At 36.7% G+C, this 18,177-nt stretch overlaps 1 protein-coding gene across 2 annotated transcripts in view; it reads right to left on the reverse strand.

Annotated features, from left to right (window-relative positions):
* The window catches only part of PRIM2 (DNA primase subunit 2), a 90,589-nt gene that overhangs the window by 19,820 nt on the left and 52,592 nt on the right, over positions 1-18,177 (reverse strand). For both annotated transcript variants that reach the window (XM_058802407.1, XM_058802406.1), the window contains exons 7-9: positions 17,189-17,256; positions 14,137-14,209; positions 12,996-13,181 (exon numbers count right to left, since the gene is read on the reverse strand). In XM_058802407.1, coding sequence (XP_058658390.1) covers positions 12,996-13,181; positions 14,137-14,209; positions 17,189-17,256 — 327 coding nt within the window. The remainder of the gene's footprint in view (positions 1-12,995; positions 13,182-14,136; positions 14,210-17,188; positions 17,257-18,177) is intronic.

Consider the following 18,177-nt stretch of genomic DNA (forward strand, 5'->3'; position numbering starts at 1 on the left):
CAAGTGTAAAGAGAATGTATACCAAGGAGAAGAGAAGTTTAGTTTGTCTGTATCAAAACTGAAATCCATACTTACATGTACACCACAGCACCGTGTGTTACAGATCTGCAGGGAAGAGGGATGAAGACTGGCCAGGGACCCAAAGTCCAAAACTCATTTCCTACTGCTAGTGCAAGCCCTATCAATTCCCTAAACAGGAATGCTCTCATATGATGTTCTATAATTTTATTTGAATGTTACCCTAAGCCTTAGACTTTTAAACATGGCAACATCACTCAAAGACATCCAGTGACTGAAAAATGAAAAACATCCCTTCAACCAAAGTGACACAGTTATCAAAATTTGATACAACTGTGACAAAAACCCCTGGCTTTTACTGAGATTTGGTTAAACCTTTTCGATCAGTGACAGAACAAAAGGATATTAAGTCCCAATCACATGTTTCAAGATGTCAGCAAATCCTCAGTATAAGTGCAAATTTAAAAAAATTTACTTATTTTCTAGATTAATTGATCATTGGGGAAAAAAAATCAAATAATTCTTAAAATAAAATTACGAAGAGACTGAGTAATGAATGAATTTCCTCAGGCTGATAAGTATGTTCCTTATGTCTACTCTAGAAACACATACACTTAGCTTTTTTGAGGCAGTCATAAAAGAATGACAAAAGCAAGGCAATGAAACACAAAACAGTACATGGATAGTTGATGTTTATTAACCCTCGTGAACATAGAGTAAACCAGATATTGGTGCTCTCCTAACAGCATCGTTTGGCTCAAGATCACTGGCATTCTCTCTCTAAAAACTCTGCTGCAAAACCAGATTTTTTTATTCATTAACAAGACAATAAAAGGCAAAAATCACATTTTAAGATAATGATCAAACAGAAGTGCAGAAAACCAGGTATCAGCCCTTGCTGTCATAATGAAGAGAAGTGCTTACATACAAAGAGCATTTTATATTTTATCTATGCAAAGTGCACTATAATCAAGACATATTTCAACTCTAGACTGCAATTACAACAAGATCCTTTCTGCTCTCAACAAAAGAAAGCTTGTTTCAAAAATACACAAGGCTATTTTCCTATCCTTTTAGGTTTTTTCTGACTAAAAGATTACCTGACTGGAGAGAAAATGGGAACAGAAGAATAAAGAAGCTCCACTACAGACTGCTCTGAACTGTTTCAGAAAAAGTAACACACATCTCACTTTCAGTGCCTGCTGTAAACTTCTAAGAACAGGGAAATAACTGTGGTAACAAAGTACAAAAAGAAGCCCAACTATTGTAATTGATTTTTTTTTAAGTTTGTTAGAATTCACTAGTATTGCCCCAGTTCTCATGATCCAAATTCAAATCCATTAAGTACATGAAAAAAAACCAAAATAAATTGGAATTTAAACAGCAAAACTTGCCATAAAGACCACGTTTCCATTCCTACATGTATAGCAGGTGACCAAAAGAAAAACAGGGAAACAGAAAACAAATGAACAAACAAAAAACCCAAAACCACAAAAACTCCACAAAAAACCCCATATTTAAGGACATTTTGTTTTTCTTCTTTGTAAGTAGAATTAAGAGGGAATGCAAGGAGATGTAAAAGCCTAGCCTATAGAATTCAGTTTCACAACTAAATAGCATTATACATTTCATACAAAATTAGAATCCAACCTTTTTTCAAGAAGTAGTAACACCTCTAACATTGAAATACTTGAGCCCTATCATCATTTCCCTTTCCTAAATCTTAATATATTAAATTTCCAAAACATAAATTGCACACAGAACAAATAATGTATGAAGAGCTATTCTATCTTTATTCATGAGATCCAACAGATTTCAAAAGACATGAGGCAGAATGTTAAATCAATTCTGAAAGCAAAAGTACATTTTTATTTACATCATGCCTATTGTGATATATCAGCAGAGTGCACATTTGATACAATATGCTGCTTTTCTGGATGACTGAATATGAATCAGTCATGATTTATTGGCTGAGTATAGACTGAATATGACAGCTTTATGATGTTACAGCAATTACATGGACATTATCAAAAAAAGTATTCAGAATCCTGGGTTTTGTTTTTGTAAACAGTTTATATAATTCAAGGATATCTGAATTTTTGATAAAATTATTTTAAAGCATTGCTTCAAATAAGAGTATCAAGATTAAAAAAATTTCTATCAAAACTTTTCTGTTCAAAAAGCACAGGAACAAAACTGGAAGACATCTGCTGTGTTATTCAGCTTGTCCTGGTAGGTAGCAAAAAGATGTGGATGAAAAGATTTGCATCTCAAAAACCACTAACCCCTGTGTCAGAACTTGGGGTAAACAGCCAAAGAGCTTAAATACATTACCAGTGGTGTGTGCAGCAACGTGCAGCAGGCATTTTTCAGCAGCTGGTTAGAGCTCTATGGTTAAGAAGATATTCAAAAGAGGCTGTTGAAAGCTCTACATTTAGTGACACTCAGATACTTCACTATCCCTAAACTTAGAAATTTATCAGCCACACAGGCAAATCCATCTATTACATTTCTTAAAATGTCATGGAATGACTTTCTTGCTGCTGCTGCAAGGGCCAATAAAACAGAAAGCTCTTCTGACAAGTACAGTCCATCTACACTGAAGATGAAGTGCAAGGACTGACAAGTGATTCAAAACTACAAAAGGAATCTTAGAAAATTAAAGGTCGGGCTTCACCATTCATTTTTCTACATGCAGCTCTAACAAGACACTACATCAAGCAATATCTACAGCAATGTGTGTTGCTGAGAATAAAACCAGTCATAAGAGAGCAGATTCTGATCTAAATTAGTTTTAGTACAGGAAAGATAATTATTGCTTTCACTCTTCACTGCAAGAACCTTATCACCAACCAGCTCATACAGTAGATGATTATATGCAGATTTCTGTGTCTAATATGTAACAACAAAAAGTGATCCTCTTTCTTTTTATGGTAGCTAGCACATCACTAAAACTATGCCAGTACTGTTAATGTCCTGGAAGACAGATTATAGTCAGAGCTCTCTTCTACCCCTAAGACATGCCACAATCTGAAAGATTGCCCAAAATCCTCCCTTTTAACATAATTCAGAAGATGAAACCTGAAAATCATACATTTTTAACAGGTTAAAAAAAATACTGAACAAATTAAAGCACATTAAAGTGCATCATCATTGCCAAATGTCAGCACAACTTCAGCGTTGCAACAAAGACTGCAGAGCTCCAGTTTCGACTAGAATAATTGGGAATATTGAAAAGGGGATTGAGTTTGAAGTGAAAGAGTACACATTTTTTAGTATCATTTACTACTGTGTTTCCCCAAATGTTTATGTGCACACTATAGCCTTCATGTATATTACAGTCTAATACTCTTCAATGAGGCACTTTTCTAGTGCCTCATCTTCAGTTGGGATTCATTGGAATACCATCAATGAAACAAAAATATGGTGAAAAATAATGGGTCTATACCAGATCCATTTCATTTAAGAAATACTGCTTTAAGACTTTTAATCTATTATGCAAAATGTAGTGGTTTTTTAATTAGAAGTTTCTGTAACAAAAATACTTTCTTATGAAAAACAGTTACAAAATATTGCTAAACGTCAATAGCTGTAAGACACTGATATGCTGGTTTTTGGCTTAAAAAAGGAAAGTTTCAGAGGAAAATACACAGAGATATGATTGAGTCTAATCTGCATCTACATTAGCTACAGGGCATAATTAAAACATAATTATGTCCCAAAGACATTTCTTCCCTAGCATCCTTAACTTCACTGATAAACCTGTAAGCACCCTGGGTTTAAAAGGTCAGGCAATGCCGTTTAAAATAAATTCTTACAAGGAAAAGGTAAAAAAGGTTTTGCTTTGTTTTTATTCCTTCTAGTGCTCAGAACTGGCAGTGTGTCAGTCAAAACACAAACTATATGCAAACTGAAAGAAAACAGTATCAAGTGAAGTTACAGATTATTCCCCTGCCAAAAGGAACTGGTGCAGCATCTACCCTTGGAAGGGGTGTGCATGTGTATTTATGTGTTTACATTTACATAAAGTTGTAAGTTAACAGTACCTTTGCAGTGTTGATTACATATATATAGCATATGGGGCAGAAATAGTGAAAAAAAAATTACTTCCATCTTACTTTCCTGAAAAAGCTGGAACACATACTCTTATATTCACATCTAATTTTTCATCATCTGACTTCTTATGTATCAACTGAAATTATGATGTGCATTAATTTGTTTAATTTGGAATCAAAAGTAAAACAAACTATAAGAGAAAGCCACATAACAAGTCTGTATTTTTTTGTTTAGTAAAGAAGTTAGAGCAGCAATACCTACAAACATATTTGTGTGAGACCTGTGAACAATGTAGATGATACTGGTAAATATCTTTGCAGCAAAGTCAGATTTTTTTATCCATCAGGAAAGCAGAAATGGTTATCAACTGCTTTGCAGAACTTGTATATTAATCACATCAGGCAGCAACATCCACAAATGCAACATGGCATGTTATTTTAATGACAGCAATTCCACACCATTATTTATATCTAAGTCCTAATAAAAATCATTATCTGATGCAAACAACTTTAAACAATTTTGATTTGATCTCACGATGCTTAATTAAACAGGAAAAAAGCAGCTATCTCTAGCTCTGATTAGATGAGCTAATTTTCTGCAGTCTTTCCAGAATCACTGTGTACACAAGACTAAACACAAGTAATACTGACAACCCTATCAGGGACTTCCCTCTAGGCACAGTTATATCTTTACAGGCATTGCTAATCATCTCTACTTCTGATACTGCAAGGCAGGAATCTTGTCCCAGTTCCTTCCTATGGTCTGGCAGAATTTAACAGGACTCTGCAAGAAATTACTGAAGTATGCTCACAAAAACATGGAATCATTTATGTTAGAAAAGACCGTCAAGATTGAGTCCAACCATAAATTTAACACTGTCAAATCCAACACTAAGCCATGTCCCTAGGCACTCTCCTCCTTGGAATGCAATCAAATGCAACCCCTGTGAGCCTGTTTTCTCAGTCCTCTCACTTCCAGAATCCATTACAGATCTCCTTCCTGCTGCTGTAGTCAATAGGCACACACAACAAATTGACAAAATCAAACCATGCAGACCAGTGTGGCAGTAATCCACCAACAGGACTGCAACGAGCTTTCAGAATTCTGAAGCACTCCACAAGAAAGCGAAACAGAATGCTAGCAAGCATAAGCAAATGTGCCCAGGACACACAGGACATGAAGGAAACACAGGACAAACTCCCACCTATAAAACACAGCTTCAGATGATAATATATGACAGCAAGAATCTTGCACAGACTTAACATACATACTGTGATAGTTATAAAGCCAAAACCAACCCAATTTTAATAGCAATTGAAGCTTATTTTCATTCAGCTAAGGAAGGATATTATGATTTTATGATTCTATAATTCTAAAATCAGTGGCCAGATGACAGAGGTTTTCCAAGAAAATCCTACTTGTCAGGCTCAGCTCCAACTATTCATGTGGAGCCAAATGGTGAAGAACAATAGCTGCCCACAAAATAAGTCATCAGGATTTTCAGTTATTTTAGTCTTACTCCTCACTGCTAATTAGCAAATTACCATAGCCAAAGGAAAACAAAACAAAATCATTTTCCAAATACAACCAACAAGAATATTACTAATTCAGCTTGACTTAAATGTAACACCAGTAATCCATGTATTTATAGCTTGAAGTCATGCTTTTAAATCTCATGCCCGGTTGTATGAATTTTTACTATAAAACAAATTCACTCAAAACACCTCTTCTGCACATTGCTTATTAAAATACAAAAGGGACTCCAGCCTATCCTCTTAGCCAGGACCAAGGCAGCTCATCAAACTCAGCAGCCATCTGTCTTCATGTGAATATCACCTACAAAAACAGTTATGTCCCATTTGAACAACACACCTCTTCCAGGCTGCAATTTGTATGCAAAAAAAACCACTCAGGAATTATAAGAAAGGAGTAGATCTCCTGGTGTTTGACTCACTGATATTAAGCTGATTTCTAGAAATCAACATGAATAATTTTTTAACATATTAAGCTGATTTCTGGAAACCAACATGAATAATTTTTTAACTTGGTGTTCAGTGTGTCACTGTCTCAGAGGCTGTTCAATTCCAAACAAACATCTCAAAATATAACTCAATATCTTGGTCGAATCACTTTGCAGTTATGCCTAAATATTCTGATTTCATAGACTTGGCTTTCTTTTCTTTATCTAGCTCTTTTCTTTAGCCTTTGGGGTTAAAATTCAAACTAAATATTAATTTTTAGTCAAGCCTACATGCCTAGTATGCAAGCTTTGGATGATCTACTTATTGTCTTGAGACCCCTAACAACTGCACATTATTGTATTTTTCTTTGAACTTGCATTGAAAGAAAAGATTTAATGTAAACTAAACAGTATGTTTGGGAAAAAAAATGAGTCATGCAAATGAAAAATGCATTTTCGTGTTTCTTCTGACAATTAAATCACTTAAAGCCTGTGATTAAAGAAATTTCAAGAGCTAACTTTGTAGAATACAAAATGCATTTTGAAACATACTGTTTGAAACATACAGTTATACTACATAAGCATTGCCATTCAACATATAATAATGTTATGAATGGAATGCAATTTTGCCAAAACATAATAAAAATTATTCACTCAAAATCTATAAAATAAACTTGTTCTATTTCACTACAACTAGAGTATGAAATCGTAAATTCCAAATTTACGAAGACAAATACAGAAGTGGTTCTACTGAAGCTAATTTTTACAGTCATTGGTGGAAGGAAAAATACTTTGTGATTTTATGGTAAGTTTAACACAAACCCACAATTTAAAAAATAATGTGAATACCTAGGCCCCTGATAACCAATGAAAGCAATAACAACATTCTTTACTATACTAATACTTGTTACCATGACATAGTCCTTCACTGCAGAATTCAGGAAATAAGATATTACTGCCAATGCTGCACTTTTATTACAATTTTGTTTTAGATGTCCTAGAAGAGAAAACAAAACCTTCTTCAAGTTCTATTTCAGTGTTTATACATCTCAGGAGTATTCAAGCCTGGCCACCTATTTACATTACAGTACTACTGATGTACAATTTTTTTAAAATGAGATTTTAATCCATATAGAGGCATTTCAATTTTACCTTTTTCTCTTAAATGTTAAATATTGTGGCTTGCTGTCCAAAATGTCATTCTAGCCTGCAGATCTGTACAGTTTAAACAATTAAAGAATAAAAATAGCAGATAACATTCAATTAGAGAATTATAATTAAAAATATGAGATAATAAAGATCCTTTTCTGATTTACGAATCAAAACTTTCCAAAAATAGTAGCCAGCAATACCCAATATAAAGAGGGCGAGTAAGAAAAAAAAATCTAAGAGCAAAACAATGCAGAAATCTCTAAGAATTGAGAGATGAAAATATCAAACCCAAATGTAACCAACTGACTCATAGAGAAAACATTCTTGAGGATTTGAGCAGGTGCAGGTTGTTTTAAAGAACCATCCAAGCATTATAAATTGCACTGGGGATAGTTGTATGTGCTTAAAAGCACTGACCTGAAGATTGCCAAGTGCCTACTTCTACTTTCATTTAAATACAAAGGGCTTTTTAAATAATTGTATAGACTTACACACTTTAGAGCAAGAACACTTCTAATTTACATCTATACATTATATTTGTTTATTCCATACTATCTTGTCTCCCTCTAGTGGCTGACTCCCACAAACACGGGCTTCTACCCGGCTTCAGCCCTGCTGCAGAATCTCAGGGTAATTCAGGCTGGACAGGACCTCACGAGGTCCCTAGTCCAGCCTCCCCTCAAGGAATTTCTGGTTGGCCTTGGTAGAAACATTCATCACCAGCTCTCTGCAGTCAAGGTAAAAACTCACTCTTGAATTCAGACTCAAGAACCTCCTAAGATCATTTGGAAAAGAAATCATAGAGCCAGGAAAATAAAGTCACTGGAACTATCACTTGGGACGTATCATCATCCCAAAGTTTCACTGGTTTTTAACAGAGTAGGAGACATATGTCTTTGCATATTGATGCAGTATATGGCTGTCTCATTATCTGTTCTCAGCTTCATACATGACCATCAAGTGTGGAAGAAACATGTAGAATATATCAATGACCAACTCAAGTTCAAAAGCTTCACTGTGAAGGGTTTGCTTCTTTACCAATAACAGACCCTGAGCAAGGCTGAATTTGAGTGAACTCTCCTCTTTCTTCTTCCAGCAAAACATCCGCCATGAGGACCTTCACTGGCAAGAAGGGATGAAGAGGCTTACCTCAGACAACTAGGAAACAACCTGCTCCTTGCCATTTGCAATCAACTGCAATAGAAAACAACATAATAGAAACAACATAATAACTTACTGCAATAGAAACTACAGTAAGTTAATCTGGAAGGCTGAGTCAGGATGAAAAAGAGACTTTGCCAGCCTGAATGCCACCACATCTCTAAAGAGTCCTAAAACACAGGGGCTAAAGAGCCATAAGAGGTCACAACAGACAAGAAAGCTGTTCTATCACAAGGATAATTTTGTAAATATAGTAAAGTAATACTTCAGTTTTGGAGATTTATTGAATAAATAAACCCCCATGCTCTTGCACAATTTTAAGATGTGCTTCAGTAGCTTATGCAACAATAATTAAAACTAGTGCAATGTCAAGCTGCAGCACCAAAGGAATTACTTTTCAACATGGAGTATACAACCAGCAACTGTTACTTCTGCAGTAAGGTAAAGAGGTAAAAAATCAGAGTACTAGAAGAGGGCATTTTGTACCACCATACACCAATAACTGCTGAGAAAAAAGAACATGTATCACAAGTATATGTAGCAATGGGAAGCAAAAAGTGAGGAGCTGCCTTAAAGCCTTCCATCTGTATAAAAATCTCAGATCCAGGCTGTTAACTAAAGAAGTAACTGGATAACACCTTAAAGAAACTGATTCTGCATTCCTTCTTTCCTTTGTTTGAAATACTGCATTAACTTTCAACTCCTCCTTTTCACATTCACAGGTTAATAATACAAAAATACCTGAAAACAGTAACAAACTCCACTACTGTGATATCTGTTAGAGGATTATTTTCAACTATGACAGCATTGTTACATCTGCACTCTATTTAATTTGTCTTGTCATCTTACTACCTTTGTGCATTTTTATATCACACTGGAGTTACATCCCCCCACCAATTTTTGGTGGTCTTTTTTTGGACAAGGTTGGGAGTTACTTTTTAAGCAAGAATAGTGAAAGAATCTATGAGAATCAATATTTTTAGAGTAAGATTTCAATTTATAGAAAAAAACCCCCAGTCTTAAAATAACATTGAAGTTATGAAGCCAACTGGCACAACAATTCATTCAGAAGTAACCCATCTACTCCTATCTGGCAGTTAATCCTTTCATCTGAAAAACAACAATTTACCATTTAGGCACTCTTAACCTAGCAATTTGCAGAGTAATTTTAATTGCAGTGCCTAAATTAGAAAATGTTTTATTTTGCATTCTGCTTTTATCCCTGTTGTGAACATGCCAATACATGACCATTCCCTCCCTCACTCCACCAACAGAGCATCTCCACCTTCCTTCTTTGCAGGTGTTACTTGATTTTTTTTCCCCACTGACTACATGATTTCACACTTCATTCATACTTCACGGATTCCTCTCTAAAGGTAAAATATAATTTCTTAAAAGCTCTTCTACAGTGTTTGTATCAATGAAGCCTGAGGTATGCCTGAATCAGTTATTCAGAGCACAGGAGGAGTTCTTTTTGGTGCAAATTGTCCATATGCCTATGCTCAGCCTGGAGACCATGCTTAGCCAGTTTGTTGCTCATGTGTTCATGGTAACTTCCTTCCTGCTGAAGACTGAAGGTGTGTGCCAAGAATTCATAGGATTGAAAATTGCCATAGATGTTGCAGCTATTAAAGACAAATATGAACAAACAATTTTGAAATCATAACCATTTCCAGCAAATTGAACACTCCCTCTCTGCAATATAAGAGTCAATAGGTAATACAACATTAACCTTAATCTTTATAAAGTATCATGCACATGTCTTCACAATGCTCCAGTAAAATGAAACAGTGTAATCAATTATCTCCACTCTACAAGAAACAAACAATGGCACGAATGCCAGAAAGTAAAAATGTCAAAAGAAGAAAATAGCAATAAAAATTGCATTAATCTTCCTTTTTTCAGGACATTAAGCACTGTATGACACTACTGTGAAAAATCACAGGCCACCAACCTCTGTTAGAGACATGAAAAATTAGTTTTCTCTTTTATTCAAGATTGAAGCTGGTTATCTAGAACTTGAAAAGGACCAAAATTACATGGATGTAGCAGCTTGTGAGAAATGTAGTAAGCAAACTCCTTGTTTGATTCACAATGTACTTTCTAACTCTTGAAGCTAAACACAGGATCATAAAACTTCATTTATTTCTAGGGCCTATCAACTGAGATGCTATAATAGAAAGTCATAACTCTGTGATTGAAAACAGGATCCGAGGTGCATACAGGTCTTCATACATGTGCATGTACATATTTGGCCAAAGCACAAGGAGGTGGAATCAGATGTGTTCCCCCAATATTTTTTGAAAACAGAAATAACTAATGTGATGCTGTTTTATTGTTTCTAATAGTTTAATTCTTTCAGTTCTTTTACACACAGGATATGTCAATTGAAAATTCTGCATTTTCCTGAATTCAGGTAGTGTTGTGGGTTGATCCTGGCTGGATGTCAGGTGCCCACTCCCCTCCTCAGGTGGACAGGGGAGACAAAATACAACGAAGGACTCAAGCACACACTGGGATCACTCATCGGTTACTGTTACAGGCAAAACAGACTTCACTCGGGAAAAGTAATTTATTACCAATCAAATCAGAAGAGGGAAATGAGAAATAAAAACAAATCTTACAACACCTTCCCCTCATCCAGGTTTGACTTTACTCCTGATTTTCCTCCCTCTTCCCACAGGTGGTGCAGGCTGACAGGAAATGAGAGGCCACCACACATTTCTGCCACTCCTTCCTTCTCAGGGGAGGATCTTCACACTGCTCCCCTGCTCCAGAGTGGGGTCCCTCCCACAGGAAACAATGAACTTATCCAACGTTGAATCTTCCCACATGCTGCAGATTTTACAAACTGCTCCAGCACAGTCCTTTCCATGGTGTGCAGTCCTTCAGGAGCAGCCTGCTCTAGTGTGAGTCCTTGTGGGGTCCCAAATCCTGCCAGCAAACCTGCTCCAGAGTGGGCTCCTCTCTCCTTGGGGCCACAGGTCCTGCCAGAAGCCTGATCCAGCATGGGCTTCCGACTGGGCCACAGCCTGCTCCAGGCATCCCTCTGCTCTGTCATGGGGCCCTCCAAGGGCTGCAGGTGGATCTCTCTTCCACCTTGGCCCTCCATGGGCTGCAGGGGCACAGCTGCCGCACCAGGGGCTGCAGGGGAATCTCAGCTCTGGCACCTGGAGCATCTCCTCCTCCTCCTTCTGTTGCGCTGCCCTTGGTGTCTGCAGAGCCGTTCCTCTCTCATATTCCCACTCTCCTCTCACTGGCTGAAGCTGTTATTGTGAAGGGGATTTTTACCCCCTTTTCTCAAATAAGTTATCCCAGAGCTACTACCCACCACTGCTGATGGGCTCAGCCCTGGCCACAGGGCTCCCTCCCTCTTGGAGCCAGTTGGCTTTAGCTCTGTTGGACAATAGGGGAAGCTTCTGGCAACTTCTCACATAACCTAACCCTGCAGCCCCATACACTACCAAAACCTGCACATAAACCCAACACAACTAGTAATTAATTGGCATTACACTGCAAGATTTACTGCCAGTCTTCTGAGATGTTCTAGAGACTTTTGTAAAAAAATGCTTTTTGAAGTCTTTTTTAACAAATTACCTATCTCCTTTTGAATCAAGTTATATTTGAGGAACTGGATAAACAGAGGTTTAGATGCTCATTCAAATCATACCTTTAAATCACTTTCTCCTTTCAAAAAAAATTTGCAGACAAGTTGATCTATCTTCTGGGTCTTGGAAGAGGCATATGTACCATAATTCATTTTAGCCAAACTTATTTTTTTCCCTGTATCTTCTATAAATAGCAATGGCCCAGACAACCTAAGGTAAGGAAAGATTGCCTACCAAGCACTCCAAAAATACTTCACGGTACTCTGGAAAGCTGAGATCTCACAATATTAAATACTAAGTACACTCCACCCAAAACAGATAAAGTCTGAAACTCTGCTCTAACACATACCACAGGCCAGGCAGAGAAGGATGAGGGAGGAAGCCTGTTTCATAGTACCTGATATTTTCAAGATAAGGAGCAGTCCACAATCCTCCAAAAATTAGACACTACTTCTTCCTCACCCACAATACTCCCAAAAATATTGGCAAGAGTGAGGCCAATGACTAATATGTCAGTAGTACCTCCCATGCACTGAATAGTATTTTCTCACTATTTCCTTAAACACATTCTTCTGTCTTCTGTCCCCAGTTTCTTCTTTCATTCTTCAACTGTAAATTTGCTAAGGCAAGACTACTTCACACAGAGCTATCCAACTAATATATTTTTTTAATAAACAACAAAAAAGTTTAACCTTGTCTTTCAGACAGTATTGGGTTTGGTCTCTGATCTGCTTGGTGAATTAATTTAGTCACATAGTACCTGTATTTCCTAAAGGACACTGGTTTCCTAGAAATTTACTGGTAAGGTTTTTCTAGTCCACACTTATAAAAGCCTCTTTATGGTTTGCCTTTTTTCCCCATAGTTCAGGTCAATACCCAACAAAATGACAAACTATAAGCAAAGAGACCAAAAAAAAACCCTCCCATCTTTAAAAAGGTGTACATTTTGCCCAATTTTCTACTTCAAAAAGCATCTATTCAAATCACCAGCACAACATACACATGAACTACATCCCCACATTTACATTTGGTTCAATTACCTTATCAGCATCCACTTTTCCTCTGATAAATTCTTTCTTCCAGAACTCCAGGGCCTGCTCCAGCGTGAGGCCGATGCCCTTGAGGAAGAGCCCGTACTGCATGCGGCCGCCGTGGCGCAGGTGGTGGCTCTCACGGAGGGCTCTGTGCAGCTGCCTCATGCACAGGGGGAACGACTTCACAGAGAGCTGACGGGAAAAGAATTTCTGTTTAAGGCACACTGATCATTTAATTCACAGCTTATGTGTGTACTGCGATTAATTAGCTCCATTTGAAAATGCCAATGGCTGGAAGAAAAGATAGGCATGTACAAAGAGCCTTGGGAGTGAATCCATAACACAAGTGAGTCCATAGACTATCCAATTCAACACCCATCTCAAGAACAAAATCCAGAGCACAGAGTAACATAGCTGGTACTATCAGACTGTCTCCAGCTACAAAGTTACACAGGTTTAATTGCTGTCAGGAAAAATATACCCACATTTGCATTACAGTACTTCTTGACTCTGGTTTTTTTCGCATCTGGAATGGCCGAATGACCTTTTACAGAATTTTGGGGGTAGGGAAGGGGAGGGGATTTTAATTCACTGCCAGAGAAACACTATCATGGTTAAGATGGATGCTGAAAACACTGGGTTCCTAAAATTCACATGAAGGAGCTGTAATATGTTTTGAATGGACTCTGTACAATTTATCCATGGTGTTTTACATCCCATGTTTTACTTCCATTTTATTTACTTCCTTGTTTTCAAAACCCTGCCTGTAAGTCAAAAATCAAAAACCAGCACTGGAAAGACTAATACTGCAACACAGTAATCATAAACTTCATGGTTTGCAAGATTGTTAAATAAGAAAATTTTGTTGTATTCTGCTTATAATTATGTTAAGTATTTGTAAAAGTACACAAAATTGAACAGCAAATTAAGTATTTCACTGCAACTGCACCCTGAGTCTGAATCCTGATTAGATGCATTTTCAGCTAATTCTGCTCCATCTTGAACTTCAATGCAATTTCCTTCAACAGTTACAAAGCAAACATGAATATAAAGAAGGTAAAGGTTTTATATTTAGTTTGTACATAGAGTACTTGAATTTAAAAAGTTATACTTCAACATCGTAGATGACTCCAGAAACACAACTTACAGCATCAATTTGCTCTAGAGAAATTTTTCCAGTGTTCTTTTGGATGCTGTAATCTGGGCCAACATAGGAATGGCTGAAAAAGAAAGCAAATGGTATGGCATCACTTAAAGCAGTTCCAAAATATTTTTAAGTTTAAAAATTCTGAAAGAAATTTATCAATTATAGGCTGCAAATATTTCGTATCAGGCAAAAACTAGAAACCCGGTAATTAGGCCTCATAAAGCATGAGTCATAAAATAATGTCATAAAGCATTAGAGCAAACATAGCAAAGAAACCCTCTTTGCCTTCATCTGAAAGGAGAAGTGAGGGATCATACAGGGTTTAGATCAGAGAGACCCCTGAAAATCATCTAGTCAGACCCCTGCTCAAAATGTTTGCTCAGGACCTCATAAAGCTTGCAGGTTGCTTAGGATCTCATAAAGCTGGATTTTGAGCATATCTAAGGACAGAGAATCATAACTTTCTGAGCAACCTTTTCCAATGTTCAACCACTCTGTCAAAAAAAAAGTGCTTTCTTATGTGTAGGCAGAATTTCCTGTGTATCAGTCTCTGCCCACGGCCTCCTGGCCTATCATTGGATACCACTGAGAAAACTCTCACTCCTTTTTTACTCCTTATCAGACACCTATTTACATGCACTGATGAAATGCACACACACACACTTCCTGAAATTTATCTCCTCTGGGCTGAACAACCCCAGTTTTCTCAGTCCCTTCTCGTACGTACTGGGGAGCCCAGGACTGGCCACAGCCCTGCAGGTGTGGTCTCACCAGGGCTGAGTAGTGGAAGGATCATCTCCCCTGAGCTGCTGCAAGTGCCCTTGCTAGCGCCATGCAAGAGGACTGCCAGCTGCCTTTGCTTCACAGGCACTCTGGGGGCTCACAGCTTGCTGTCCAGCAGGACCCAAGGGCCTCCTCTGCATTCACAGCACATTCAGCTTACACTGGCACATGGAGTAATCCTCCCCAGCTGCCAGCCTTGCTCTTTCCCTTTGCTGAACTTCACGGGGCTCCTTGGCAGCCCATTTCTCCCTCCTGCCCAAGTCCATCTCAAAGGCAGAGCACTCATCTGGTGCAAACCATTTTCTCCAGTTTTATATCATGTGAGTCTTGCTGAGTACACACTCAATTCCATCACCCAAGGCAACAAAGTAGAGCCTAAGAAGACAGGACCCTAGGTACTCCACTATTACAGTACTTAATAGATTTTTTTTTCATCACACAAAAGGGATAAATAACTTAAAGTATTTTAAACCATGTGTGTCTATTATTACTAATTTTACTATAGAAGCATCTAAATTCTCTTTGGTCACCTGTCTGTTCACTGCCAGAGGTTGCTTTTCAAGTTGCAAGATCTGATATATTTTGTTAATTTTAAAGGAACTTTCAAAGGGGCAACTTGGAAGCATTTGTATCATTTTTTTGGTTGGTGACAAAATAAACTGGAAACAGTCCCTCCATTTTCAAAAAAGCAAAATGGAAGTGATTTACCAGCTGTATAACACACATACCCAAGATAACATAAGAATGTACAAAAATACCAGTTGGCATAAATGTGGGGCATAGCGTCCCTGTTAAAGTACCTTCTTTTGGAACCTTTCCCTTTTTCCATATTAAAAAAAAAAAAAAGCACACACAGGACTGATGACAGAGCATACATCAAAAGAAAATTTCAATTTCTCAGTAATTACTCCTGGAGAGCACAGTTTATAGAAACCTAACTTAATTGTTCTTGATCTTCAAATTAAGAAAGGAATACCACTGAGGCATATTTTTACAACCCCAGTAAGATGTAGGGTACTAAAACATGGAAGGTTATTGGCAATCAGAAGTACCCCCAGCTATATAACAGTAACAATAACACTGCAATCTTTGTTTTCATTCATTGCTCGTGAACAAAGTTCAATCATATGTAAATAAGCAGAGGTATGAAAGCTATTTTTCCTGCTCTGATTTACACTAAAAACAACAAAACATAAAACTCTTCTGATATAACAAAAATTATGAGACTTTTAAAAATCAAAATAAAATGTTAGGGTTTGGGAACAGATAGCTCAAGCAGTAGAGCACTGTAGAAAATAAGGAGCAGGATCCAGCAAACTAGATCTGCATCCCAAGTCCCCATGCAATGGTGCCATGATGGAGCCTCAACACTTCCATTTCTAATACATCCAACATAATTTCAATAATCTTAATGCTAAGGTGTATGTGTTCAGAAACTGCTTTCATTGCTGACATCCCATATTTAAGTAAATTTCTATTCTTAGACACATTAAAAATTCTACAAAAAGAAAAACCTGATCTAACCAGATCTGCATTGAACACGGGCTTGATTAAATCATCTCCAGAAGTTCACTTCAAACTAAATTATTCCATGATTCTAAACCAGCTCCCTCTAATTGTATGGACCTTGTCCTCCTGCATATGACCACAGTAAGGAAAGTATCCCATATAAAGTGGTAAAAAGCAATCATATATATGTATATATATATATATATATATAAAAGAAAGAGACCAGAGTTCTTTACCTACCAATAAAGTAGAAAGCTTATATACATATATATACACACAACTAAGAGGGAGGCAAACGATTCACTCTAATGGCTCGCACTTTCAGCAATCTACATAAGTCCATTAAAATAACAAATTAGTACTCCATTCATCAGTGACAGCAAAATCTTCCAAAAAGAGCAGGGAGCACAGAATATTAGCAACAAGGAAGGCTCATGCTCTGAGCACTGTAATTTGGAATCTGTTTTTGTTCAAAAAGGAGTTTAACAATATTGCATTTGCTATTTAAAAAAAAAAAAATCAAATCAACCTTTATAAAATCAACAACTATTTTTTGTTACTTAAAACCAACATTACTTCTATAAACTATTTTCCAGGTAATTTATAAAGCTTTTGTTAAGTTGAAGAATTACTTTTGGGGTTTTTTTCAAGGCCAATCACACAGATGAGGTCTGTAAAAAACCTGTACCTAAGGCATTCTACCAAACCAATTACTTTAATCTGTATGAAGGAATGTAGTCATGCTTTCACTTTATACTACCTGAGATGATTAAGCAGAGGTTGAAGTCTCTCATCGGACTGTATGGAAGGTAGTGATCGTGCTGTCAGCTGGAAGAAAAAATGAGTACAATTTAAAATATTAGCTTAAAAAATCTGATAGCACCAGGCAGGAATTATGTTGGAAGTCACACTGCATTTTTACAACTTTATACAACATTGGGTAAGACATAATTTCTCCTATTAAAAATAACTAAGCATAGCCTTCCAGAATCTGAAGCTAGCAGAAATATTTACAAGTTAACAAACAGTGAAAAATCATTTGTCTAAAATTAAAATGCTATTAGAATTACATAGCAAGACATCATTTAAAGTGGAATATGTTTTTCCCAACATATTTGAATTAAAAGTGATGTTGTGCCTAGACAGACTTCTACCAATGTAAATATAAATCATGAAGTGGTATTATATGTAATTTACATTTGTATAAAAGCTATTTTACACAGTTTTTAGCACTGTGTGACTTTTATATAAACATGCCTCTGTGTACACTCTTTTATTTTAAATGGGCATAACATGTTTTACAATTTGATTGTTCTAAAACATTTTTTTTCTTCTAGCTCATATGACTAATTAAAAAATTCAACCTTTTCCACAAAAATAAACCCAGCAATCTGTATGTCACGCTAGTACAGAATATTAGTTGACTGGTGCATTAACTAAAATAACTGGAAAAATGCATGTATTAAATTTGCTTAGTATCTCTATATAAGGTGGCTACCTTCACCTATAAAAGCTACAAACATAGCTCTTTGGATAATTCTGACATACATTAACTCAAAATACTGAACATAAACATGCATTTCAGGGTTCTGTGGCTGCCATGATTCTTCGACTGTATTTTGAAAACTACCTCTGAACAAAGTAGAAATTTCAAGATATTTCACATTGTATAAATAAACATCAAGGTCTTAAGTATTTTACACGTAACTCAAAAATAGCATGCAGTATTAATTAACTAAATTATTATGC

The sequence above is a fragment of the Ammospiza caudacuta genome, chromosome 3 (genome assembly GCF_027887145.1).
Source record: "Ammospiza caudacuta isolate bAmmCau1 chromosome 3, bAmmCau1.pri, whole genome shotgun sequence".
In the NCBI taxonomy this organism is placed as follows: domain Eukaryota; kingdom Metazoa; phylum Chordata; class Aves; order Passeriformes; family Passerellidae; genus Ammospiza; species Ammospiza caudacuta.